The sequence below is a fragment of the Fusarium oxysporum genome, chromosome IX (genome assembly GCF_013085055.1).
Source record: "Fusarium oxysporum Fo47 chromosome IX, complete sequence".
In the NCBI taxonomy this organism is placed as follows: Eukaryota; Fungi; Ascomycota; class Sordariomycetes; order Hypocreales; family Nectriaceae; genus Fusarium; species Fusarium oxysporum.
The window spans coordinates 2,441,857-2,468,040 of NC_072848.1; the positions used below are offsets into that span (position 1 = coordinate 2,441,857).

Here is a 26,184-nt window from a genome sequence, read left to right on the forward strand (position 1 = left end):
TAGATATGTTTTTTAGCTGCAATCTAATCATGCGGCTCAGCGACCAAGCCCCCATGAGCTGTAGTCACTGTGCACTTGTGACTGGTCAAAGAGCGAGTGAGCCATTCCCAGCTTAGGCGACTACGTTGCAAAAACGGGGCAAGAAAATGCCTGGCGAGATGTCAGACAGTCTAGACATGCAGGATACTTCATTAGTGATTACCCCCTGGTCTTACAACTGCCGATGCCGATGGGAGGGGTTAAGCTTACGAGAGAAGCTTAACTCAAATCTGCCGACCTCCATACTGGACGTTTCAAAGTGATATCGAGAGTTTCATCCTGGTAGCAAAGTTGGGAGCGGTTTCTAACTTCAGTATATATCAAGCTATCGTTCTAATCTAATTCGCTAAATCATAATTTTACAAGTCATAACTCCAACTCTCCATAAGGATGAGCCACTTGTGACAGAGCAGGCCACTTGTACAGCTTATGCTCTGTATCTTGAGCAGCCTGCTGGAAGTACTGCATAACATCATTCCATAGACTATCCGCATTCTCCTGCTTGCTCAAATCAACAGGCTCCAAGTTATTGGCAATCTGGGAGATTTGGATTCCAGCTGCAGCAAGTCTCTTGAGAACATCATCGTGGTCGAATCTTTGCTCCATTGTTCCAGGAATCGAGACCTTCTTAAGTGTCTCGACGAATCTGGGTTCTTGGGCGCTTGCGCGGCCGATACCGACACCGTCGATGATATCGAGAGAGTCAACCATCGCCTTGACGCTCTTGAAACCTCCGGTGGAAAAGATCTTGATATCACGCTTCAAAACCTTGACGATCTCCTCGGCTTGGACAAGGAAGTAGTTCTCTCGCTTCTTGTTCTCTTCCCGCTCATGAGCAAAGGCAAATTTCTCGTAGTTTCCTCCAGAAAGCTCAATAAAGTCAACTTTGGCGTTCTCGAGAGCGATGGCAAATGCCTTGACATCTTCGATATCAATACCGCCAGGGGTGTACTCGACAGAGTTGGCCTTGATACCAACGATGAAGTTGGGGCTCACACGACGCTTGATCTCAGCAAAAACCTCAAGAACAATGCGCATTCGGTTCTCGCGGCTACCACCGTACTCATCGGTTCGCTTGTTGGTGCGAGGAGAAAGGAACTGAGCCAGGAGATAACCGTGAGCGCCGTGGAGCTCAATGCCGTCGAAACCAGCCTTGTCAAGGAACTCAGCGGCGTGAGCGAAACCGTTGATGACGTTGGCGATATCTTCCTTGGTAGCAGGTCGAGGAGCAGCGAAACTTCTTCCAGACAAACCAGAGTTGACGAGCTGGACGTCTGAGGCACTGATGGGGTTGGGGTTAATCCACTCCTCGACCTGACGACCAGCATGAGAGACCTGGGCGATCAATAGACTGCCGTTCTTCTTGGCCTCGGTGGCCATCTCCTTGAAGCCGTCAAAGCGACGACCCTCAAAGGGCTCATCGGCGGGGATGACGAGGTTGCCGGGGGCTTCGAGGTTGATGCCGTCGATGATAACGTTGCTTGTTAGGATGGTTCCCCAGCCTCCAGCACCCCAGTTTCGGTAGAGGGTGATGAGCTCTGGTGTAGGATATCCTCGAGCAGAGACGTCTTTGGCATCCCATGTGGCGAGCTTCTCAGACATGGCTGCCTTGAGGAAGCGATTGGGCGCTTGTCGCTTAGCGAAGACATAGTCGAGAGGTTGTAGTAGAGGCGAAGGGTCAACGACCTCGTTTCCGTATCTTGCAGGCGCCATTTTGAAATATTAATTATGATGTTTTGAACAATTTGTTTGATTCTTGGAAATGTAGACTAGCAAAACACGGCGCGGGAACTCTTTATATAAACTACTCTATAAAATTCCATGCAAATCTTGCGCCATAACAAAAAGAACAGACCACTCCGCAAGATCGCGACTAGGTTACAGTAAAAGTCCGCAAGTGGAGTTGGCGATGGGGCCCTTGCCTCGGCACATGAATCGTTTAGTCCTAATCCGCCGGCCGAGTTACTCAGCGGAGTATATGAACCGGGCCCATCGAACATTCTGTGACGTTTTCAATAACGTTATGCACCGCGCGGTTAATTCCACGGACCCTATCCGTATTTATAAGCTAGAACAAAGCCTGTTGCTTTCAAAGTTTGTTGGTTGTTGTTCAAGCTTTTATTGGTCACATTCAGAGCAACGTGGATCAGTTGTTGGTGCAGGGTTGGTCAATTATATGCATGTTCGATGTTCTGATACCTCGAGGCCTTTCGCTTCGAAATTGTCACGATTTCCTTATAAATGTTCGTATACAAGGTCTGTACGAGATTCTATACATCGGGGCAATTGTTGCACCGAATAAGGGCACGGCCCCGCAGGCATTGACGCATTGGACAAGATTACCGCTTGTCTCCACTTCAACGCCGCCTTACAATAGTAATTTCGAGGCGATTGTCGATCTACTACGCATGAAGAAACATAATGGCATGATAACGTGCTGCTATCTCAATTAATCCAGTATTATTAATGCCATGGGAAATTCAATTAGGAAAGGACTGAACAGAGTAGAATAAGAATCACCCAAATCCTCCAAATCCTTTATACACATTTGTATCAAAATAGGTGCTATCATTGTTTGCTTCATTGTCATTGATGATATCCATATACTAGACTTAGCTTATCACTTAGAGCCTATTGACTATATGGTCTTTTAAGATTTAGTAAGTGAAGTTTTCATGGAAGGGCCGTCCTGTTAAAGATTATATGCTGAACTTGAGTCTCGAGAACTTGGCTACAGTTGAGTTCTCAAAGCCTCCGAATGCTCTTGTGAGGGTAGTTTATGCCAAAACTATATAGAATTTCAACAAAAGTCAGGGTCGCCCAAAGGAGAACTTATGCCTCTTGTAGCAGGCGAAGCTTCAGGCTGCATCTCGCGTAGTCTTTCACAAGTGTGCATCCTGGCATTATTCACCAATGCACCTCGATTTTCTTGTCAACGATCTTTGCATTGAACCACTCGACAATCTCAGTTTTGTCCTGAACGACCATTGCACCTCGAAGTACATCGCTTAGTGCCAAAGCCTCAGCGGCCCGCCAAAGTCCAGCAGATGCAAGATTCCGCGCGATGCACTGTCGTGACCTGGCTCCGAAGTAAAAGCTGTCACGCAATATCTCCTGAGATGGACTCAGCCATCGCTCCGGCATGAACTCACGTGGGTTTGGAAAGGCCTCGGGATTATGATGCAGCATGAATGCTCCGGCGCCGACGCTGGTACCAGCTGGGATGTTGGGCAGACCAGGAAGTTGCATTCCACTAGGAGGGACGATGTGACGGAAACGAGTTGGATTAGCCATGGCGAGACGTAGACTTTCTTTCACGACACCAGTTAGATAAGGCAGAGATTAGACATCTTGATCAGTATTTTCGACGACTTCCTTGTAAACTCGATCGTATCTGAAAACATGGTTAGTACTCTTCGGAGATGGAGACGAAGCATATGTATTACTTCTCGGGATGTTGAGCTAAGTTCCAGCATAGTATCGACATCGTCGTTCCCGCAGCGCCGGTACCAGCAAACATGACACCAACAACGTGGGCTATAGCCTCGTCACGCGAGATACCAGCAGCCAATGATCGACCTTAGAATGTGTCGGGCTCATGGTCCTTTTCTTCAACGATGCTTCTGTCAGCCACGCAAGTGGCATACCCTTGTATCATATCAATACTCTGTGCGACGACGATCTTTTTCTTGTCAAGCTTCGCAGCCCACTCGTTGACAAAGTCATAGAGCCAGCCAGGCACGTAGAAAATGCGACCTCCAGCGATGAAGTTATTGATGAACTCAGTGACGCAGAGTCGACCTTTGTCGATGCCGTTGAACTACTCGCGGAATAGGTATGCTGTCACCGTATCTAGAGCGAGAGCACGAAATAAGTTGAGAACATCTACTGGGGCACCGTTTGCCTCAGCCTTCCTGCGTTTCATCTCAGCCACAAAAGCATCGAGAACCTTGTCAGCATCCGGTTTGCCTTTTGCAATTCGTTGATGGGCAAACATGGGCGCCACGGCTTTCGCCCTCGGCGCCCGATGAGCCGGGTCCAGGGCTGAGAAGATGGTCTCAAAGCCGTTGACGTCGTAATTACGGTAAATAGGACATTTCAAGTAGCCTCAGGTCTTGATGTAGATGAGATTGAGGGCCGCGCCATCGGACATGTCGACTTCATTGGGTGCGATTCTCACAACTGGATCATATTTCTTGTGCAGCCCGTCAACGACGCGGCATTCAACTCCTGTCCAGGTGAGCCACCATAGCCAGGTCGGGGTGGATTGGGCGATGAGAGGGCCTGGGATGTGATCGAGGGGGTCATTGTAGAGTCGCCACAGAAGGGCAGTCAGAAGCGCCACTATGATGGCCGCGCTGACATGTAGAGGGCTTACAAGACCTTGAGTGTCATTAGAAGTGTCGACAGCCATGATGTTTGAAAGGCCAAGGAAATTTGCGTGCAAAAGAGAGACGGCAAGTCCGAAGTGAAATGACCAAGGGGTGAAGTCAGCTAACAACGGTCGCAAGGTAGAGTAGAGGTTGTCATTCAAGGTGCATGCGTGTTCAACCTTGGTACTCGGCAATAAGCGTGTCTGACTTGTGCTGCAGTATCAGGTATGGCTTGAAAGGAGCAAGTGGCAATGTATGTTGCATGCACAGGAGGAGGCTCTACGAGCATCCATTAGGTTCAAGCAAGATGCAGTACGTAATTGGATGTCAAATTGTCAATCGCCATCTTCAGGTAAAGAAGTGCTCTCACTGGACCTCAATACAAGATGAGCCTTCTACTTCTTTACTTTTTCCTCAGCCTGATTCTGTACATCTGAGAGAAGTAGCACACCACGCATATGCAAGTGCACGCCGGTCATCCTTCAGACCAATAGCATCCGGCCTTCCGCTGTAACACAACATCTGCAGTTGCACGCAAACGAAACACACGAAACATCCACGCGCTCGCAAGCCCACCACCTACATACGACTGTGTATTACCTGGCAGGTGCCTGTAATACAGGCTCTTGCCCCTCTGTAGTGACGCCTCAATACCTGAGGCTCACTATAGCCATCTTCTGAGGCTCTAATTCCCCTCCCCAACATCCACCATCTCTACACTTACATCCGTCCATTGCTTCCATTTTAGCCGCTTCTCGGGCTGTAACAAAATTACAATCTGCCTTGCATGCATCCACACACAATCCGACACTATGAGTTTCGGTTTCTCCGTGGGTGATATGCTTCAACTGATTGATCTGGCCAAGAAGACTCGGCGACGCGCCGGCTCAATTCAGGCAGATATCCGATGAGTATCGAAGCCGTCGGACCATATCGATAAAGAGTAATTAACGGACAGCAATATCGGAGTCAAAACGCTGTCAAATGTCTTGCGCGACTTCGAAGATGTTATCCCCGAGCGTGCGCTACCAGAAGCCCTGTCAGAGTCTCTCAAGGACCATTGTCGACGTTTGCACCCGCTTACTAGAAGAGATACAAACGGTGTTACTCAAGTATCATGCTTTGGACGATAAGAATGGTAAAGCACGAAAAATATGGAAGAGACTTCGCTGGGAACCGGATGACGTTAAAGATATGCGACAGCGATTAACCTCCAATATTGTGTTGTTAAGCACCATCAATGACACACTGAATGGGTAGGTTGTCCGTCTACTAATTCCGGGAAGAGGGAGTCTGACAAACCCGCAGCCAATATCTGGCCAAGGTCCAGGAGGGCATTGATAAGCTTCATGACTTCAATGAAGACCAGGAGTTCAGTATTATCACGGAATAACTCTCGTCGTTACAAAATGCAGCGCAGCATAAGGATATCTTGACCAGAATCCAGTCCGGCACTAGGAAATAGTTCCTCACCTCTCAGCAATATGTGAATTGGCGAGAGTCAACTCGCAGCATGCTTTTCTGCCCTGGTCTTCCAGGTGGAGGCAAGACCGTCATTGCTGCATCTATCATAGATGATTTACTGTATAAGTTCGAGACAGAGGACAGACTCGGTGTCGCGCTCATATACTGCAGTTATAAAAGACAGCATGAGCAAAGTGTCGAGGCTTGAATGGCTAGTCTGCTCAAACAACTTGTCCAGCAATTACCCAAGATGCCCCCGACTATACGCAATTTGTATCATCGGCGGCAGGATCGAAGGGAACTGGGATTACACAGAGTGTGAGAGTGTCAGGTTTGAGCGAAAACGTTGATCTCGTTTCGTCCGCAGAGCCTCATCTCTCATACGTAGCCAATCGTAACAGAACTTGCTTTTCCATACTATACCCTGAACTCCATACCAGATCAGGATCGACGGTTGACTGCAGCCTGTGTGATAGAGACGAATGTATTACTGCGGCACATCTAATGTAGAGTGACCAACACCGTTGCTCGAGAGCAGATCAGGCTCGAACGTCTTGTCTCACAAAATGAGGGGAAACATGATGGTGTGCAACCATTCCAAGCTGTGTTACCCCAACTTATAACAAGGCTTACAGAAAAGGGCGTATCGCTACTTGGCTGCTTTAGTGAGACCGGGCTGTCGTCGTTGGGTTCCTGGTATTGGCATCTTGCTTACATGGCCCTCACCTCCCATCTTCGCCACAACCTATCATGTGATTCACCACGTTACTCAGCACTACCCCAAGCGAAGTATGCTTACTTTACTGTACACTATAGGCGAATAGTGATAATACGTCAGGCTCTCAATTGACTGCGCATAACCAAACCCCCTCGATTGAGTGGTTCGAAATGGCATTGTGTTGAAACGTTAAAACGGAATATCCCGCGTTCACAACTGATTAGCCACGTTATGTTCTGAGGAAACCCATATCGTTCTTCATGGCTTTTCGTTCGTGTGTACTTGGGCAATGCTCCAAATCATGGAAACAATAGCACCAAGCACCGTCTTTCGTGTGGTAAAATTCACAGATTTGGATAGTGGCTTCTGACCTCTGGGCATGGACATACACTAAACCACAATGCCACAATTATCTTTCACAAGCTTTAGGTTAAAGGACCAGAACAGGCTTCAAGCCCCAGCATAAAACCAAGGACGACACTGCACTGTCCTCACTGCTGCCTAGGGTGATACTTTGTGACGAGAGGGTTGGACGAGTGCTCAGTTCGAACTCACGGCAATCCTTTGTTCTACAGCTTGCAGCAGCTTCTCAACTTGGACACACTCGGAACAGTAAAGTGGTTCCTTACTAGCAGGGACGTTCCGGAGATACGGTCCGTCAAGGACGCTTTCAAAGCTGTCGAAATTAGTCCAAACCTCACGAACACTTCCAAAGACATCCGTGCCTTTCTCGACGCCCAGAGGATCTGCCCAACTCACGATGAGCCCTGGTTTGACACAGACGAACACAAATTTCTCTATGCAGCGCTGATCTGTGAGATTGCAAAGAACAAGGCCTACAGAACTAAGCAAGGAGCCATTGATGCCCTGAAAAGCTTCCCCAGAGGCTTGGAAGACTGCTATATCAAGTCGTTGGCCAGGATTTCAGGACTGCCCTATCACAAACAGGACCTAGCCAAGCAAGTTTGATGCATAACTATACATGAACCTAGTGCCCATACGCCGGCCAATAATATTAACGTACTGTCACAGGCGAACCTTTCGAATCCTTACATTGTCGGAAAAGGAACTTACCCTGATGGAGCTTATTGACGCCCTCAAGTCTTATACTGATCCTGCCAACGATGGCATCAAGTCCAAGAAAGATGCACTTCGCGTTTACGATAGAGTAAAGGACGTCTGCAGCCCGTTGATCACCATGGAAGACACGAATGATTCTCAGAAGATCTCACAGTGCCACAAGTCAGTCAAGGACTTTTTTATCGACCCAAAGAACAAGAGGAGAATTGAAGAGTACCTGCCGGACTTTATCGACGAGAACAAAGCGTTAGAGGAGCTTGGAGTCAGTTGCATCGAGTATCTCAGTGAGGAACGATACCAAGTTCCGTCTGACCTAAAAGCGCTGGTCACAAGGTCAGAGTCATCCTACAACAATGCTTTCCTTCGCTACGCCGCCGTCCTTTGGCATATGCATATGCAAGACATAACGCCAAGCTCTGAAACCCTGAAGACTGTTGAAGACTTTCTCAAGAGCCCTGCATTTTGGCCTTGTATCTACGTACAAAGTCACGCAGCTCCTCATCTTTTCGCACGGTATAAGCGGGAAACAAGTCATTATAAGCCGATCCTGGGAACAATACCTAATGCAGGACTTCAATTTGCACTTCCCCTGCCACCATGGAAAGAAGACTCTTCGTCCGCAGATTACGTATCGCTGGACCGCTCATTCTGTGCTTTTGTTCTGGACTGGGGCGAACTTCTTACTAAGAACCCTGATCAACTTCATCATGCTGTTCCGCTCACTCTTTATAAACCCAGCTGTCACCTCAAAGCTCCCAGCGGGCTTCAAAAATTTCACATCAAATATGTTGCCAAGTTACTCGAATCAACGACCGAGATGCGTGTATTGGAGTCGTCGTTCTCTTCTACGGGTAAGAAACGTGGTAAAACACTGCAGCTTCAGGTCATTCGCGAGAACGGTTTGATGCCCCATCGCTGGGTCAAAGTGAATCAAGTGGATGTCTTCTCTCGGTCGAAGTCTGATCAAAATAGAGAGGTCGTCCTCGACTCATCAGCCCCTGACAGCGAATGTATCACCACAATTGCCCGGGATAGCAAGAAGGGCGACTCCTTTCTACAGAGTTGGAAAGTAAACAGTCGTGATTTGAGTATTACTCGTTGCCTTCTGGGGGACGCGTCAGGGAACCGAGTTGATCAGGCCCCTCCGCAAGTGTGTAGAGACCTGGACTTGGGACTGGATGGCAAAGGACAATGGAATCTAGTGCAGATTGATGTCGTTACACAGCCGACTCGAAAAGACTCGGATTCAACGACTCGGCTATTCTATTTCCGCAAGGGTCAATGCCTGGTTCATCCCCATGAAAGAGCAAAGTCACCCAATAATGTAATCGTCAGCAACTCAGATTCCCAAGACAGTAGTTCAGACTCTGATGGCGACTTTGGTTGGAGTTCGGACTCTGATGATGACTCTGATTCAAGTGATACGCACAGTATCAATGGGGAGAGGAATGAAAGCCTGGAAACTTCAGATATTCTGGATGGAGGACGCAAAGAGCCGATGACAGAATGTCTTATCGTGGCAAATGACTTTGGCAGACCTGTTTGGCGACCAATCCAGACCGACCACTTATCATGGTCTAGGATAATAGGCACTCGTCATCCGGCATTGCCTATCGTAGCTGTCTCTTATAAGTTTGGTGGACTCGACTTACTCAACGACGATAGTGGCTCCAGTACAAGTTTGGAGATCTCTGAAAAGGGGCAAAACAAAACGCTAGAGCCGGTGGCAGTGTCACGAGGTAAAGCAACCACCTACTCATTTTACGACGAATGATGAACATTCATGCTGACGTTCAATTAGAGGTGCAATTCTCGCCGTGCGGGAAATTCCTCACTCTTTTGTCCATCAGCCTTTACCAGAAGGACGTCCGTGTGGAGTGTCAAGTCACTGTGTCATGCTTCGAATTTCTTCAAACTACTTCTGGATATAGCTTCCAAACTCGCAAGAATGGCATATTGACAAGCTTTAGCTACAGATTCCTGGGCAAGGTCGACGAACTACCTCGACCGTACATCATGACAAACTGGACAGCTGAATACGTTGTCTTAGCTCTGCCTCCATTGACCTATAGTCCGAAGATCATTAAAATATCGCTCTCGCCTGTCTAAGATCAGGCCAGCACGCCGAGAGACTTCCCACCAAGAACATCGACACTCACACATCCTTTGTTCTTCCCACAATCGATTATTTCCCGTGACCCCCATATTATGTACGGCGATGGAGGCTCACATGAGAAAGACAGTTACTTATATCTCGTCTTGGACACTCCAGATCCATCATCATCGTGTGCAGAATCAACGCTGCGCTGTGGACCTGGCCACTTCCGGAGATTGGAATGCCCTGCAAGTACACACAATGACAAGAGGACTGGAGTCAGCGGTCCAGTGGTAATGGGATGGAAAATATCAGGCAGTGGCAAGGCCGGAAAGACTGGCGACAGTGAAGACGATGGAGGTGCTTCTGGAGAAAAGCTTGCATGGCGGGAATGGGACAATGAAGACGAGGTTTCTGAAGATGTCAAAGCCAAGAGGTCGGCTACGGATGAGTATGACTTGTTGCGGGGTGATTTTGTGGGAGAGACATACTCTGTTCCCATCCGATCCGGGCTGAATTGGACCAAAGAAGGCGTTCTTAGTTGTTGAACGCATTCCATGTCTGATATTGACATATATTCATAGTATCATTGGTGTTAGAAAGCATTATTCATGACTGAAGTGAGAGTGCCAAAACACTAAGTTCCTTTTGGTTGAGCTGCTATGACCTTCTGCAAGTTCCGATCACGCTCTGCCAGTGACTCTGCTGTTGGTAGTCCATAAGCCTGTTCCGTTTCCGTCGTGATCTTATCCGTCCAATCCCCACCAGCATCAGTCCCTTGCTTAGTCGCAGACGTCCCCTTGAGACTAACTTCGCCTGCGTCATCCCAACAAGCCTCCATGGTATCTGCCAAATTATGCAGAAATGCCCCGATTCCTCCAATCCCGCCGGCACTGTTATATGTCTTGAATGGTCCAGCTACCGCCCAACGCGGTGCTATGCTAGCCTCAACGATAGTGTCAAGATCTTCGACTGAGACAACGTCGTTTGAGACTAGATGACAAGCTTCGCGGAATAGAGCGAATGCTAGACGGTTTCCGACGAAGCCTTGGGTCTCTTTGTTGATTCTGACGGGGCGATGACCGGAGCCGAGATTCTTGAAGTAATCAATGGCAAATTGAGTTCGTTCTGGTTCCGTATGAGGCGAGGGGACGACTTCAATCAATGGCATTATATGAGGCTTGATGACGATATCAGTAGGACGGTTTGAGAAGGAGAGTTGATCGAGCTCACCGGATTGAAAGGGTGAACCACGAGAACTCTGGTCTTGTCCTCTAGATCCTCCACCTGTCTCGATGCACTTATCCCAGAGGTGGAGCTCCATAAGTGAGCACTTGAAGGTGCGTATTTAACGACCTCAGCCCAGTTGGACTTTTTGAAATTAACACTATCAGGTCCTTGCTCTTGGACGATTGTTGCGCCAGAGCAAACTTCTTCGATTGAAGAGCATATGAGCAGTCGACCGTCCGCAACGAGTTTCTCGACTGTAAGATCAACCTTTGAAATTTCTTTCTTTGTTGATTCAAGATACACCGGTAAGAGCCTTTCGATATGCTCCTTCAAATCACTGCGGACGTCGTACAGTCTGAGGTTGGCGTTGGAATAGCGTAGGTGCAGTGCGGCAAATGAAAGACCAATTGTGCCCAAGCCGATGAGGGCAATTATTTCTTTCTTTTCACTTTCAGACATTATACCAGTTTTCACTATGGTGAATGAAAGGACGGTTCAGAAGTCTATGGCGTGATGATAGCGCGAATTTTGAGGCCGAAGTCTTGGTGGAGAAGAGGGGAAACTGACCCGAGGTTAAAATAAGTGATCACATTGGAACATAGTCGGCTGACAAACTATTCATATCTCTCAAAACTAGCCTTCTATCTATATCTCAAAAATTGTACAGAGTCTGATTTATGTCTTATTCTTTTTTACAGAGTAACAACGATCTTCTTAGCCGAAACTCCCTTGGCGAGCGTGTTGATGCCCAGCTGAACAGCCTCTAAACCCTTCCCAACAACCTCCGCTGCCGGAACCACCTTGAATTTACCCTGCTCCAAAGCAGCAGGTATATAATTCCCGAAAACAGCCTTGGCAACAGGGGTGTTGATAATACTAATCGCAAGAATAGTCTTGGCCTCAACGCCCTCGACTACAGAGGAGGCAGATCGAACGCAAATGAGCTTGCGAAGACCATCGGCGTGAACAATCGATTGGCTTGCGCTGTTCATGCCGTCTTCTGAACCGCTGGCGTCAAATGCACCCGCGAGCTTCTTACCGGTGAGGAGAGAGGCGATGTCTTTGGTGACCTGGGGAGACTTGTATTCGAAAACGTGGTCTGCTCCAAGACTCTTGACGTATTCGTGGTTTTTGGCAGATGCAGTCGTAATGACTTCGTAGCCAGCCGCTTTAGCAAGTTGAACTGCTGAACCACCGACACTAGATGCCCCTCCCCAGATGAGAACCGTCTCCCCAGTAGGCGTAGGGTTAAGACTAGGATATCTCATCGCCAGCGTCACATCGCCGAAAAGCGACCACGCAGCCGTAGCAAGCGAAAGCGGCAAAACAGCAGCTTGTTCAAAGCTCAAACCCTCCGGAATTTTGGAAGCGCACTCGGCGCGAATAACCGTGTATTCCTGGAATGCGCTGTGCGCATTATCCTTGGTAGCGAGTGACGTCGCATAGCCCAGGACTCTGTCGCCGGGCTTGAAGGCGGTGATATCAGGGCCTACGGCTTCAACGGTGCCGGCGACATCTTCGCCGAGAATAACGGGGTATTGCGAGGGTTGGATGAAGATGCCGACGTATTGGTTGGCGATGTCAACGGGGTTGATCGCAATGGCTGAGTTTTTGACGAGGATGTGGCCTGAAGATGGTTCGGTGAGGGGGGCTTCCTTGACCTCGAGTGGTGACGTCTTTGCGGCGACTAGCCAGGCGGCGTTATTGGAAGGCATATCGGCAGATGAAGTAACTCTAAAGATAATACAATTTAACTCAGATAGATCTATCGTAAGACAAGAAATAGAGATGTAAGTGTAAGTGCTTGCAGATGTAAAATCTTGGCTACGAGTAAGATTGACGTCGAATGCTCTTCGTCATTCCTGACAAAGGGACCCGTTCATCACGTCAATTATCGTGTGGTTGGCTGGGACTTGGTCCACGATCGGTTTAGCGGTGTTTAAGAGAGTTTTTGGGCCTCGGTGCTTGCCGCGGTATTGTCTCGTTCTGTCCAAGTCTAGTGGATACACGATCTTCGATCTTAGCTTCTGTTTGGTGTTAGTGCGGTTTTGGGGCATCAACTTCATGTCAATTTAAGCTGGGGGCTTCGAGCTTCTGGTGGTGGCCAATTTGACTGAGACGAGGAAGCAGATAAGTTTGTTTTATTTTTCCTCCTGTTTTATCGCAAGGGTACGGTGTCGATAGGCAGTTGGTAGTGTAGAACAGTCTGAGTATCAGATACCGCACATTTTCACGAAGTTCGGTAGCACTTAAGCTAACTATAAATAAATAAAGAAATAGCTATATAAATAGCAAATAATATAATATAAAAGACTTATTGATATTTAGATATTTTGAATATAAATATTAAGAAAGGAAATTTTTAAAGTCTTATATAGCTGTTACTAGGATGAGTAAAGCAATATGCAATAGCAGTCCAATCTGACATGGGTTGCCTATTTCAGCCCCCGAGCAACCCCACTCGTGTCAGCTCACAATACTCAGCATAATGAGATATTTTCAGTCTCATGCGAATCGAATCCCTTTCGCAAACACTACGTTGATCCATTTTCACGATGATGTTGTGTGCAGTATGCATGTCTATGTTTCAAACTAACGTGAAGCAAGGGCTTCACCACAAAGATTATAAAAGTGTTGCCACCGCTGCAAAGAATGGGTGCAGAATCTGTTACTACTTAAGCCGCAAGCTTTCATCTGAGGATTTGAAGCCTCTAGAGTATGAGGTTAGGTGGGAGAACTCATGGGAGCTTCATTGGGAAATTGAATTCTACGAGACTGGCAGCGAGACATCAATCGACGACGGCAAGTCCCCGATCTACTCAGACCGGTGCGTGTTTGTCGATGTGTCTTCATCATCAAAACCTCCAACCGGTTATGAGGAGTTTCTCGACTTTGTTGCTGCTGATCGAGGCTCGGAGCCCACGCGGGTCCGAACGGAATTTCCTTCGTTGCGAGATATCCCCAATAATACCGGCCACCAGAATGTTGCACGGCTGGCTAAGAGGTGGCTTCAGACCTGTAAAGACCGCCATGATTGCGGATCTGCTTCGGAGGACGACTGGCATCCCAAGCGACTCATTCATGTTGGCAATGAACAACAGTCCCCAAGACTGATCATTTCGGAGAATGAGAGACCCGAAGGCTGTTATGCGGCATTGAGCCATTGCTGGGGAGAAGACCCAAAGTTCTTCATGTTAACATCCGACAACTTATTCGACCTTTGCAGCGAGATCCAGCTACAGAGCCTTCCAGCCAGCTTCAGAGATGCAATTATAACCTGTCGTCGAATTGGCATTCCCTACATCTGGATCGACTCGCTTTGCATCCTACAGTCTGGCCTCGGTTCTCATGAAGATTGGCTCTCACACTCAGAGGACATGCATCTAGTTTATCACCACTGTGACTTGAATATTTCCATCGATGTTTCTGAGAACCCCCATGGAGGTGCTTTCAGGTCGAGGAATCCGACGTATCTGCAAGACTGTTATGTCTGGACACCCTTTTACGCACCGCGCAAAAGTTCAAGCAAAAGCGAGCACGACATAGGTGATGGCACAGAAGAGTCAGATCTCTGGAGTATCTGCGCGATATTTACCGCTGACGATTTCTCTTGGGCAAGAGTAGATCTCCCTCTTAGTGACAGGGCATGGGTATTCCAAGAGCGTCTCCTTTCGCCCAGAACCTTACATTTTGGTTCAGACCGCATTTCCTGGGAGTGTGATAGAAGCCACAACCTCACTGAATATCTACCAGAAGGCGTAAGCGACAAAAGATGGAACGGCTTCGACTGCTTGGCCCAAAACGCTTTCAGTGTTCGTGAAAAGGGGGATCTTTTCACATACTACTACGACCTTGTGTTCCCATATACGAACCGTCAACTTAGTCATCCGGATGAAGACAAACTTGTTGCTTTCGCCGCCGTCGCCCGACGTTGTATCTCATGGTTTGGCAGCGACTATTGTGCTGGAATCTTTCGCAGCACCATGCCACAAGGTCTTCTTTGGGAGATGTCTGCCCTTGGGCAATTAGGAAGGTCGAAGATTTACCGTGCACCGTCTTGGAGTTGGGCCAGCTTGGATTGCCGTGTGAGATTCGATATCTTAGACGGTGAAGGAGCTGTTCTAGTCGATGTAGTCGATGTTGCGGTGGAATTGGTTGACCCAAATAACCAATTCGGTCAAGTAAAGTCTGCTTCCTTAATATTGAATGGACCCCTAGTAGCGTCTGATGAACTCATCCTCAAGGACGCCAATGATGAAGAGTTCTTGGCCGAAGGTAGACCTGGTCGTGATGGCTATCAAGACATACAAACTATACTAGGGCACACTTTTGGTATCAGCGCCGATACTGTGCATCTGTGGGAGGAGGCTGAAAGGAAGGCTTGGCTGATCTCCCAGAAGAACATGTATCTCCTTGCAGTTTTGGAAACATCGAAAAAGCCTCATACATATGGTCTTCTTTTGCAGAAGAATGATGATGGGACTTTCACCAGAGCTGGAAACTGGGAGGCAGGGCCGGGGTTTGTATCGAAGCATGTAGACGCGACATGTCCGTTCATATCAGAAACAATCACAATAGTCTGAACATGTTAATTCGCAAAGAAAGGAAGAAAGGTCCTCCAAACCATAGTACACTCCAAATTGCAACGGTATTATTATAGCCCAAGGCACACTAGTGCAGCGTAAGAGAGAAGCTGGATGTGACGGTTGTGATGTTTTGGTGAGTTAACAGGCCAGTGGGGCAACTCATAGGCTGTGAATTAACAGAGTTGGGTTCTTTTCACATGGCGGCCTGATTTTTTGACATTAATAATGTACCATAATAGCCGGGCAAACTATTTTCAAGTGATGATCATGTTGGGTTCCTTGTAAATAATGGTCTGACATATACTGGGGAAGAGTGCTCTGCATATGAAACGTTTGCGGATCAGCCAACAAACCAACCGGTGGCTGCAAATATCCCGAACCCGGTCATTCAGTGGATTAATGCAACCAACAGAGGCCGGAAAAAGAAGGTAACAATGATGATTGTGTGAAAAGGATACTAAAGGGTACTTCTTTGATCTAATCACATGAGATTATGGGAGATTGACCGATTTGAAAAAGGATTATAGCCTCCTATCATTTGTGATCATTGCGATCTAACAGGTAACGTCCTGAAAGTCGCCAAGCATATAGGCGGGTAGACCGTGATGCGACCCCTGTCCGTGGACTATCCACGGCCGCAATTACATGTGGATGGCGACATAGTGACACTGGGAACCTAGAAAGTAACATCCTGGAAGGGATGAGTGACTGGATCGGTAGAATCATGCGGCAACTACAGGGAATATCCGTTATAACCTGATGTTTTGCTGTTCTCAATTTCCCCTCAATTGCAATCTTCGATGTGTCGAGATAATGGCTTCACCGAGAACTGAGAGCAGAGGCGGAAGTCCTCGCCACGGCATAGCCAGGCAGAACATATCAGCCGGTGGTTCTCCTGTTGGGAATCCTATTGTCGCACAGGTAAGAAGCGCAAAAGGACAATTAGTCACTTCTTATACTAACGTTTTTATCGGGAGGAAAATGAAAGAGATGTCAGCGACTCGGCGTTTGGAGACGATGCGTCAGTAGTTCTCAGGATGATAGAAACTCTAACTAATCGTCTTCAACAGAGAAAGCTCTACTACCTCCATCTCATCGAGCATCCTCGAATATCGCAAATTTCAAGGACGGACCTTTCATAGCGAGAGGTATAATACGGAATACTTCACACCGAACGATGAACAGCAGAGAGATTCAATTGACATCACGTAAGATCGTCATCATATTCGCAGAAAGAACTGACATGAACAGGTACCATGTTCTGACATTGCTGCTTGATGGAAAGCCGACACTTGTTCCTCTGAAAGATAACATTCAGGTTAGTGGTACTTCTGGTCACCGCAATGTGCGCGGAAATATTGACAAGCTAAAGCGAGTTCTTGATGTCGGTACTGGAACTGGTATGTATCAAGCCCCTACTTAGCGACAAGAAGACTGATTGTTCGAAGGGATCTGGGCAATGTATACACCCGTCAAGAATCTCAGTGTGACCCTCATATGATGCTAACTTGTTCAGTGACTTTGCTGATGAACACCCCGACGCTGAAGTCATCGGAACAGACCTCTCCCCAATCCAACCAAGGTGGGTCCCACCAAATGTAAAGTTCGAGCTTGAAGACGCAACAAAGGACTGGACCAGGCCTGAGAATCACTTCGATCTCGTCCACGTCCGTTTTCTCATTGGCGCCATCGCAGACTGGGGAACACTATTCAAAGAGGCCTCTCACCGCTGTAAGCCAGGTGGTTTTGTTGAGTCCGGCGAGATCAACCCAACTTTCTATTCAGACAACGGAACTATTGACGGTGTTGGGGCTCTGCAGACCTGGAATAGACTGGTGATTGAGAGTGGTAAGGGCTTTGGGCGAAGCTTCACTGATATTGAGAACGATGTCCAGCTCTTTCGAGAAGCTGGTTTGGTAGATGTGAAGAGTTTCGACTTCAAGGTATCAAGCCATCTGGACCTCTGGCGAGACGTCAAGCTAACAGTATCCAGGCTCCCATCGGCGGTTGGCCCAAAGACGAGAAAATGCGAAAGGTTGGTCAATTCCTCCGTGCTTCAATCGAGAATGACCTCGAGGGTAAGCCGACCTCTTTTGAACTTGTAACCTAGAGGTACTGAACGCTCCAAGGATATACTATGATGGCTTGGCACCATATCATGAGCTGGCCCAAAGATGAATACCAAGTATTCTTGATGAACATGAGAAAGGCGTTTAAGGATAAGAGAATTCATGGATACATGCGTGTTCGGTATGTTTATGATCGCAAGCCAGATGTTGAGGAGTAGCTTTACACTGTTCAAAACTTTTCAGCCACTCTATCATATAGATCGAGATCAACCAAAGCTTGGCAATATAGATGTGAAAGATTAGAGTTACCAGAGACGGCTATTTGCTCTACATGCGTGATCAAAGTGAAAGTTCGTAAGCCCATGACAAAGGTTTACTGTCCTTCGCGTCTCAACTGTCAAATCGAGACTGATGCTTTACAGATTTTATGAAGAGGAAAAAGCTGGCGAGACTCACAACTACATCCACAACAGGGGGTGGTATGAAGATAAAGACCCCCAATCCGTCTTCGGGGAGATCTTAGATGAAACAACGACTAAAACCTAGCAAAGTAAGTGCATACAAATGTTCTCATTTCAAAATTTACTAACCGCCCCTTTAGTGAGACTTGTATTGGAAGGTCGAGAGTCATATCTCAAACTCTTGAACTCTCACTTTCTCGTATACATCGCATTTCATAAGCTGAACAGCCGCTATAGGCTATGCGAAGCTGGTCAGGGAGAAAATGCCACGGACCGAACCGTGCTGGAGTCTTGGGAACATTGCTTATTGTTGTGACATAAAAAAGTCTGAAGATCAATTTCACGTATACTCTTGACATGCTTTCAAAGCGAAGATCCAGAAGCGAACTAGAACACCAAGTGTTGCAATCTCTCGGGCAAGATTTTCAACCTTTCAACGCAGCCGACCATAATTCTCATAAAACTCTGGTTCATTACCGAAGGTCGAACTGGGCGTAATCTACCCAGACATATTTGTAATCTCAGACTTGAAATCGTCTACTATATGTATTAGCTATGTACAGATCATTCTGACGCCTTTCGATTCTTCCTCTTATTGAACTCACGCACACGTGCACAACCTTCCTCCAGCCTAGCTTTAGCTACCTTCACATTAGATGGATAACGTTCTCTTTCGTTACACGTCGGGCAGGCCGAAGATGGGGGACCATCTGCAGGAATGCTAGATCGTACCGTATGCTCAACTCACCCACTCACTCACCATCATCAGGCTGGTCCTCTTCTTCCTGGTCTTGGCTAATCAGCTTGGGGCCTTTGGCATTCGGATCGACCAGAGGATGAACAGAAACCGCCGCACTGAGATCGTTGCTGCGAGACTGCGCGGACCTCAGTCTAAGTCGGTCACCCAGAGACAAGAATCCATTTTGTCGCCTTGGCTTTCAAGTATGGTTTGTATCTCGTGACTCTCTACAATGGCCTTTCCTTCCATTGTCAACTTCTGCGAGCGCTTTTTTGAGGCTGCCAAATCCGTTTTGCAAGTGTGCAGGTCTTCGGAAAGCTTGACAGAAACGTTTTGGAGCTCTTGGAGATGAGCGTGTTGTAGAGACGATAGGCTTCCGCCACCGGCTTCCCAAGTCTCAAGAATAGTCCTGGCGAGTGTTTCCCTGGCCATCTTCTGTCGAACGCCAGTCTCAATAGTCGATTGATATATCTGAGAGCTCTCCTTATCGAAAGTCTGTAGTATTGTCAGAAGCTCACGTTCTTCCTGCGCGAGCTGACTTGTATCTAAGGCTTTCTCATCCCCCAAGCCAGTCTCGTTGCCGTGGTTTTGAGTAAACCCAATGCCTTTGGACTGAAGGAAGCAATTGACCAGCACCATAGCAACATTCTCTGGAACACCAAGCTGATTCATCATTTCTCTTTGCATTTCTCTGAGGGAGATCCTGATAATCTTATAACACACGATACGAAGTTTGCCGTAATTGTCGGATACAGATCGAGTGGTAGTCAGGTGTTGTTCAATGTCCGCGTTATCAAGACTAAACTCATTTTCCGTTCCAGTCTCCTCATCTCAGAAGATGCCAAGAGTTGAAGACTTGTGAGCTCCAGATCGACAGCGGCAGCATGAGCACGAAAGGCAGTTGCAAGCTCTGAGCAGCTTCGATCATCTTCCGTTTGTCCTTCGGGTTTGAGGCACTGATATTTATCGGTGATTAGATAAGGAATGATTATGTGCCCAACTGAGAACGGGTAGTCTTCGATTTCGACAGTGTCGAGTGGTTTGGAGAAGATGTGTTTCTTGTCCAGTCGCGCGGCAAGTTTGGGGCATTTTTTGAGGATCGTTCTAGGGATCAGAAGGGGCCCTTGGGATCGGGAGAGGATGTGACATATATCCCCGGTGTACTGGTTTGATCTTGTGTTAGTCTCTCGGATAATTTATTTATAGGTTAGAGCACGTACGACCTTTCCGGAGGCTTCGTATCGCCTTGATCCATGACTTCTACTTGTCTGGTTCCGGACGATGCCGATGAATGCCAAAGAAACAAAACGAGGGGGGGGCAAAAGATGCCTTCTCTGCTAATAGTAACATTCTTGACGTGTTTGGTGTTGTATCTATGACGCGTCCTGGTCGGCCTCTCGCGTCACCCAGTGATAACTACCTCAGTAGATAGGCCCTGTGGCGCCCATGCTGTCCGGCAATTGGAATCACATTGAAGGCCTCCGATTAGGGACAAATAGGTAATTTTGAGATCGATGCTGTCAACTGGCCAAATGCTGGTGTCGGACTTCTATCTACCGAGACCAAAGTCTCCCATTTTCATTCATCCCTGGGATTCCTACTACTGTTAACCCTATTAAGCCTTTTAGAGAATGACTTGATTGGTCTCAAGAAGTGGCTGAAGTACAAATTGCCTTCGCAGGCAAGAGTGAAGCCCAGTGACGCCACCTAATCAGCCGAGATATTAGCAAATTGAGAGCCTTGAGGATTGCTGCTGGCATAAGCTAAGCGGTGCCTCTACCTTCGCCATGCCCCAAACGACATGCAAGGCAGCCGAAACAAACTTTGATAAGATTTTTACTAACTAATTTTGTTTCTTATGCACATGCTCTCAATATCTCATTTCACAAGGTTTAATGAATGGCATCAAGGTCAAGTAATATAGTGTATTTTCCAATCTGCAAACTAACTGAGGGGTAAAGGGGGTGTTTATTTCCACTGTAATGCGTTGCCATAACTAGGAATTATCCTGCACCCAAGGATCTGGGGTCAATTGATCCTCTGACCAGCATACTCAACGTCCATCACTGCTCAAACATATAGACTAGTCACTAGTAGAAAGTGTTCTTACATGCGGTCGAACGCAAGGAAACGTCTCATGGCTGAGTTATCCGAAGCAGTCGGACTTGGTGTCATAGTAGGTTGAGGCTCCAACTCGACAAGCACTCCCTCACCGTCGGAATCAACAGGGGTAGAATCTTGTCGTTCACTCTCTGGTTTTTCGAATTTCTCGGCCACTAATTTGGGTAGCTCCCAGTCAACGGCCGACGTTGTCTCAGCCACTGAACGATTAGCTAGCTGCAAGCAACCCATCGTGGAGTCAATTGGATTATGTATTTACTTACCAATAAAGTCCTTGATCTTTGTGATGGAATTTTCAAGTCCAGTGGGATTACTCGGACTTGGCGTCATCGTAGGATGAGGCTCGGAGTTGACAATTACTCCTCCACTTTCGGAATCAATGCGGGTAGACTCTGATCTTTTAACCTCCATTTTAGCCTCAATGATCTTCAATCTCTCGTCCATGATCCTGTTCCAACTGGGATGAAAGGTTGAGACTACCTCGGCTGGTGAACGATTAGCTAGCTGTAGGCAATTCGTAGCAGCATCAATGGGATTATATATTCACTTACCTGGCTTTGACAAGGAACCTCCACGTTGAGGGGCGCCTGACTTCTTTACAGCGCTAGGAACCGTCCCAACCCCGCTGAAGGAGTTTGAAAATGGACTAGGTCTGTCTCTCAATCTTGAAGGCCCAGAATCAGCTTCCTCTTGCCCCTTTGCAAGACGAGAGTCCTGGTTCGAAGTTGTTGGCGGGGAAGTCTCCGAGGCCTTTTCTGTCGGCTCGGAGTCATCTCGTCCCTTCCCTTTGTCATCGGATTGCAGTTCCTTAAGAGTTTTTTGAGACTGTTTAGTTCGATGTTCGTGCGACAATTGCGACAATTGCGACAATTGAGGTTTTGCAGTGACAGAATCCTGAAAAGGGGGCTGTGGTCTCGAGTCACAGATAAGCACGCCTGGGACTTCATCCTCGGGTCTAGGTTTCGCTTTGGCTTCGCTTGTCTGCTCCTTTCGGGCCGTCATGACCAATTTTCGAACAAGCATGTCTGTGATGCTGTTTGTAGTAGCCCGACTCAGGAGGTCAGTCGCAGATTGACTGCGAGGGTTCGCAAGCACTTTTTCAAGGTGATATGCGATATGGTGCTGAATTTCGGGGAACTTTGTGCAGTCGAAACTCAACTTTCCCAAGATGGCAACGAGATTCAAGAGATCCAATTCTTTACAGAGACGCGCGCATTCTGACTTTGCCAGACTTACCAAAGCAGGCAGTTCCATCTTTGTAGCGGCTTCAATGACTTGTAGTGACACCTTGAGCTCATAGCCTTTCGCTGAATCGCTAGAGACGCCCGTGGGTTTGATGCAATCATACTGCTTGGTGTAAAAGAAATGGATGACTACGTGGGCTGTGTCACTTCCAAGGTCCTGCATATCCAAGATCGGCGTAGCCGACTTGGGTGCAGGTTCTTGCGTACTCCTGCTAGACAGAACATTGGCTGGGACGACTCCTTTGTGGATTCGCGTGATCGACTTTCCCTTCAACAGAACCTGGACAAAGATGCCCGCATAGGGCCTAGATATTTGTTAGTTTAGAAAGATGCATGTCAGTCGACCATACTTACGACGTGACGAACTGAACGGTCGGATCTTGAGACATGGTGCTCGGAATATTACCCATCGAGCTGAGTAAGAAAATGGAGATGATGGAAAGAGGGGATTTGCGAGGGCATTGACAGAGGCGTTTTGAGGAATTTATATGTGTGACAAGGTTTCCCTCATCAGTGATAGAAGCCTAAGATACCACCCACGTAATAGAAACTATCTCTTACTTAAAATGCTATGAACACCCAATCACATCGTGACCGCGGTAATCATGATTGTTGACACCCACCTTTAGTGGACTATGTGCCCCAAAAGACTTTGAAAACACGAAGCCACGCACGAGTATCTGAAGCTCAAACACCCACTGAATGCTCTGACCTTTCCAGCAGATTCGATATTTTGCGGGGTCAAAAGCATGTGCGTTATTTGCCATTGTGTTGGGGCGTCAAGCTTCGTCACCCTCGCAATCTTGTACATTCAGTAGTGGGGCTGGAAGAAGAATCTGAAGTTTATCAGGAGCCACAGGTCTCAACTACGAATTAAGGTCACTGAGGACAAGTAAGCTTCACTGAAATCCTTTCCTTTTCATATCAAAGACAGTCAGTGGCATTTGGCTTTACTGCGGAAATAGGTTTCACCACGGTTCCTCGTCCTACATCACCCAAGAAGACACAGAACCTCCTGACGCATAATTATTGATGCTTATGTTTTTGAACCCTGATATAAATTGTAAAATTACCATTCAAGGCTCGTCCACCAGTCACTTCAAGGGGTAGTTCGTTGTGTCCAAGACTTTTGTGTTTTTATTTTCAGACCATATTATATCCACCACAACTGTACTCCTCAGTGAAAGCAAAATCTTGATAGGCAATCCAAGACATAAGAGATCAACAGCCACAAGAGCCACCAGAATAGGCCGCGGGCAATTCTTATAGAAAATAGATCACTCCAAAAACTCCAAACTCTAATACCTGTTCCATTGTGTGCTCTGATTCCACCTTTTCCATTCATCCAACTCAATCTACATGTCCGTCTTTCCAGTCACATATCTCAGCCAAAGTTCAGGAAACATCTCTAGGAATGTATTCATATTCAGATAAACCCGTATCCCAATTCATGGGGCCTTCGACTTCAACAGGGTCACCTTCCATGGTATCCGGAGAAGATGTAAAGGATTGCAAAGGCGCGTCAAAGGAGGGCACTATGTACTCGGGTAAATTAAGCTCGGATCCAATTGGTGTCACTGGCCAATCGCAAGGTTTTGTAGCCTCGTCTAGAATATCCTTCTCGGTGTCCGTAGCTGTTTCCGACGAGAAACCCCCTGATGTGGTTGAAGGGTTTGGAAGCGGACTCTTGCTCGGTGCATCATGCTCCATCTGCGACTCGGGCTCCTCAAAGCCCATCTTGGCCATTCGTTGTCGAACTAGATGGCTGGGTTGTCGAAGCTTCTGCTCTTGGCGCATGACCTCCATTTGCCATTCCCTGTCTATCTCTGATAGTGTCTTTGCCCTGCGAGAAGTGGAGGATAAGTCTTCGTATCTCGAAGTCCTCGGTGTGTCTCCGAAAGCCGGGAGTAGCACAGCTTCATTGCTTTCAGTTCCATGAGCCAGAGAAGGAAGAAACATCGAAGGAGGAATAAATGCGGGCTCGCTGGGAGAATAGAAAGTTGGCTCTGGCACGGCCGTTCGCTGCATTGGCTGTCCGAGATAGTCTTTCATCCCGCTTCTGTCCTCTCCCTTGGCCGCGGGACCGAAGAATCGGCTACCAACTGACTTGCTCGCTCCCGCGGTCTCACTCTTCGGTTTCACCCACATCGTTCTGGGATACTTCGAATCTTTCCAGCCAATGACCTCGGAAGCAGCCATTCTCCCGGCAACCTTCCTTCTATCGACCTCAACTAGCATTGAGTGCTGCTTACCCAACCTGCACCCGACGTCGCTAATCTCTGTGATTGCTTTCAAGAGCATCTGAGTAACTGAGAGTGATGGTTGGGTCCTTAGTTCGGTGAAGGCCCTTTGGCTGTCTCCCTCACCGTAATCCAAAGCGGAACCAACCAGCCGCTTCTCCAAGTACTCGGACAACTTTGGGAATGAGTCAGAACGATAGTTCGCTTCTTCAAGGAGCTTGACTAGCTCCATCAGACCCATGTCTTGAGCCTTGCGGAAGATCTCCTTCGCCGTGTCCGACTTGAGACCCTCTATTCTGAACTCGTCTGCCACAGCATGTACGTGAACAATGCTTTTGAAGTATTCTTCTTGCTTCTTGTCGGATGGATTGCCTTGGAGGGGAGTAAACATTCCGGCTGACAAGTAATCCCACAGCATGTGTCCGGCACCTTGGGGCACAGTGTGCAGGTCGAGGTACAAAGGTCCGAGATCCTGGTGGTAGGAAAATCCCATGCCATTGTGGACGTGGCCATAGATGTACGATGGTGCGGGAGAAGTGATCTGCATGTAAAGCCGAGGGTACTTCTCGAGCTTAGTCAATTCGACATGGAATGTTTTTCGTCCCTGAAATTCGATGGCGACTAGGTGGTTTGCACCGCTCCACCAACTCGCAGCCATCGACGCTGCCATTATCAAGTGAACTTAGTGTTATCGTTTTGTGGGCGAGTTTGTTAACGTGGTTTGTCGTGATGTGAATGAGAAGAGAACAGGAGAGATCCTGCTTTTTGACCGGACAAGACATAGCATAAATACCTAGATGTTAACTTTTTGACTCTCCTCTTACTACTTGACTTTATTTCAAAGTTCTACGATGCCATTGGCTACCTTTCTCATCATAATGTGATCTCCAGCTCACAAAGGTTGTTTAACCTGGGAGAACAAATCATGAACCGCCACGCGATAAACTGAGACGCCTTTACTGGCTTGACTCTTTGAAAAGGTTGACTGTTCAAACTTTAGAAAACCTTTGGTCACTCGAGGTAAAGTAAGGCTGTGAAAGTAAAATTCAGGTGGCACCCAACAAGGTTAAAAGCACACAATTACAATTTTCGCATCACGCCGCATACCTTCTTGTAAGGCATAAGTTTGTTTGATGAAAGAGAAATAAACTCTTGTGCTCTTCGGTGTGCTCTCGCTTACTGAGAACCGCCTTTCACACAAACCTTCTTCGTTAAGTACCTAGGTCAAGTCTTTGTGCAAAGATCCACAGCTTGCGCGCCACCTTGCGATAAGCCAGCCCAGGCTCTACGTTCTTATTCTAGAAGGATTATTCTAGGTATAGGACCTATGTAGTCATTCTCGCATTTCTGGGACTTTAATCATCAGGTGCAAGCTGTAACTTTTGCCGCCTGGATGGTGACCCGTGGGAGGTGACGGTCACGTGCGTATTTCGGCATCACAGCTCGACAGGATCCATTGGATTAGTAATTAAATCAACGTCGCTACCACACCCTCAGCAGCAAAATCACAACACAATTAAATCAAGAACATTCAAGATCGTCTTGTTCTTCAATATTAAATTCTTTGATTCTTCTATGCTCTCGTTCTGTTATGCCTTGACGTGAGGTATCTGTTTGTTCTCGCCGAATGTTTTGCAAGTCGTTCGGTCCGAGTCACGTGCTTCACATGGTGCAAGGGACAAGTGGACCAGAGTCCCGACAGTCACGATAGTAAGCGAGCTGTGA

At 47.5% G+C, this 26,184-nt stretch overlaps 9 protein-coding genes across 9 annotated transcripts; 2 read left to right on the top strand and 7 right to left on the bottom strand.

Moving 5' to 3' along the window:
- Window positions 1–337: 337 nt before the first annotated feature.
- Window positions 338–1,853, bottom strand: FOBCDRAFT_231806 (uncharacterized protein). The gene has a single exon (XM_031190466.3). It carries the CDS (start codon window positions 1,750–1,752, stop codon window positions 406–408), a length of 1,347 nt encoding a protein of 448 aa, XP_031034451.1. The 5' UTR covers window positions 1,753–1,853; the 3' UTR covers window positions 338–405.
- A 1,093-nt stretch (window positions 1,854–2,946) lies between these two features.
- On the bottom strand, window positions 2,947–4,453 carry FOBCDRAFT_243700 (cytochrome P450; the record flags this gene model as incomplete). Its single annotated transcript, XM_059610549.1, has 5 exons — window positions 2,947–3,346; window positions 3,486–3,618; window positions 3,706–3,859; window positions 3,929–4,096; window positions 4,220–4,453. 5 exons carry the CDS (start codon window positions 4,451–4,453, stop codon window positions 2,947–2,949), a joined length of 1,089 nt encoding a protein of 362 aa, XP_059465851.1.
- Window positions 4,454–5,417: 964 nt separating this feature from the next.
- FOBCDRAFT_279486 (uncharacterized protein) lies at window positions 5,418–9,783 on the top strand (the record flags this gene model as incomplete). The annotated part of the gene is made up of 5 exons (XM_059611564.1): window positions 5,418–5,668; window positions 5,721–5,788; window positions 7,139–7,505; window positions 7,627–9,413; window positions 9,476–9,783. 5 exons carry the CDS (start codon window positions 5,418–5,420, stop codon window positions 9,781–9,783), a joined length of 2,781 nt encoding a protein of 926 aa, XP_059465852.1.
- Window positions 9,784–10,358: 575 nt separating this feature from the next.
- FOBCDRAFT_231807 (uncharacterized protein) lies at window positions 10,359–11,527 on the bottom strand. Its single transcript, XM_031190471.3, has 2 exons — window positions 11,003–11,527; window positions 10,359–10,949 (listed from the first exon to the last, which is right to left on the bottom strand). The coding sequence occupies exons 1-2, from the start codon at window positions 11,456–11,458 to the stop codon at window positions 10,407–10,409; spliced, it is 999 nt and encodes a 332-aa protein (XP_031034456.3). The 5' UTR covers window positions 11,459–11,527; the 3' UTR covers window positions 10,359–10,406.
- Window positions 11,528–11,601: 74 nt separating this feature from the next.
- Window positions 11,602–12,917, bottom strand: FOBCDRAFT_231809 (chaperonin 10-like protein). Its single transcript, XM_059609875.1, has one exon. The coding sequence runs from the start codon at window positions 12,712–12,714 to the stop codon at window positions 11,692–11,694; it is 1,023 nt and encodes a 340-aa protein (XP_059467863.1). The 5' UTR covers window positions 12,715–12,917; the 3' UTR covers window positions 11,602–11,691.
- Window positions 12,918–13,554: 637 nt separating this feature from the next.
- Window positions 13,555–17,872, top strand: FOBCDRAFT_253122 (uncharacterized protein; the record flags this gene model as incomplete). Its single annotated transcript, XM_059611025.1, has 12 exons — window positions 13,555–15,274; window positions 15,320–15,547; window positions 15,660–15,718; window positions 15,825–16,013; window positions 16,396–16,506; window positions 16,563–16,606; window positions 16,656–16,793; window positions 16,837–16,903; window positions 16,952–16,989; window positions 17,102–17,528; window positions 17,579–17,663; window positions 17,715–17,872. The coding sequence occupies 12 exons, from the start codon at window positions 13,555–13,557 to the stop codon at window positions 17,870–17,872; spliced, it is 3,264 nt and encodes a 1,087-aa protein (XP_059467864.1).
- Window positions 17,873–18,867: 995 nt separating this feature from the next.
- Window positions 18,868–19,526, bottom strand: FOBCDRAFT_279491 (uncharacterized protein; the record flags this gene model as incomplete). Its single annotated transcript, XM_059611565.1, has 2 exons — window positions 18,868–18,990; window positions 19,086–19,526. The coding sequence occupies 2 exons, from the start codon at window positions 19,524–19,526 to the stop codon at window positions 18,868–18,870; spliced, it is 564 nt and encodes a 187-aa protein (XP_059467865.1).
- A 1,434-nt stretch (window positions 19,527–20,960) lies between these two features.
- Window positions 20,961–22,608, bottom strand: FOBCDRAFT_143208 (uncharacterized protein; the record flags this gene model as incomplete). The annotated part of the gene is made up of 3 exons (XM_059608157.1): window positions 20,961–21,187; window positions 21,527–22,524; window positions 22,574–22,608. 3 exons carry the CDS (start codon window positions 22,606–22,608, stop codon window positions 20,961–20,963), a joined length of 1,260 nt encoding a protein of 419 aa, XP_059467866.1.
- Window positions 22,609–23,614: 1,006 nt separating this feature from the next.
- Window positions 23,615–25,129, bottom strand: FOBCDRAFT_206605 (uncharacterized protein; the record flags this gene model as incomplete). The annotated part of the gene is made up of 1 exon (XM_059609176.1): window positions 23,615–25,129. The coding sequence occupies one exon, from the start codon at window positions 25,127–25,129 to the stop codon at window positions 23,615–23,617; it is 1,515 nt and encodes a 504-aa protein (XP_059467867.1).
- Window positions 25,130–26,184: the final 1,055 nt, after the last annotated feature.

What these genes read in the sequence shown, in the direction of transcription:
- FOBCDRAFT_231807 (XM_031190471.3), bottom strand. Translation starts at nt 11,458, where the DNA reads ATGTCTGAAAGTGAAAAGAAAGAAATAATTGCCCTCATCGGCTTGGGC. An exon ending in TGGTTCACCCTTTCAATCCG is followed by an intron (nt 10,950 to 11,002) that starts GTGAGCTCGATC and finishes ATCGTCATCAAG; the next exon opens with CCTCATATAATGCCATTGAT.
- FOBCDRAFT_231809 (XM_059609875.1), bottom strand. Translation starts at nt 12,714, where the DNA reads ATGCCTTCCAATAACGCCGCCTGGCTAGTCGCCGCAAAGACGTCACCA.
- FOBCDRAFT_231806 (XM_031190466.3), bottom strand. Translation starts at nt 1,752, where the DNA reads ATGGCGCCTGCAAGATACGGAAACGAGGTCGTTGACCCTTCGCCTCTA.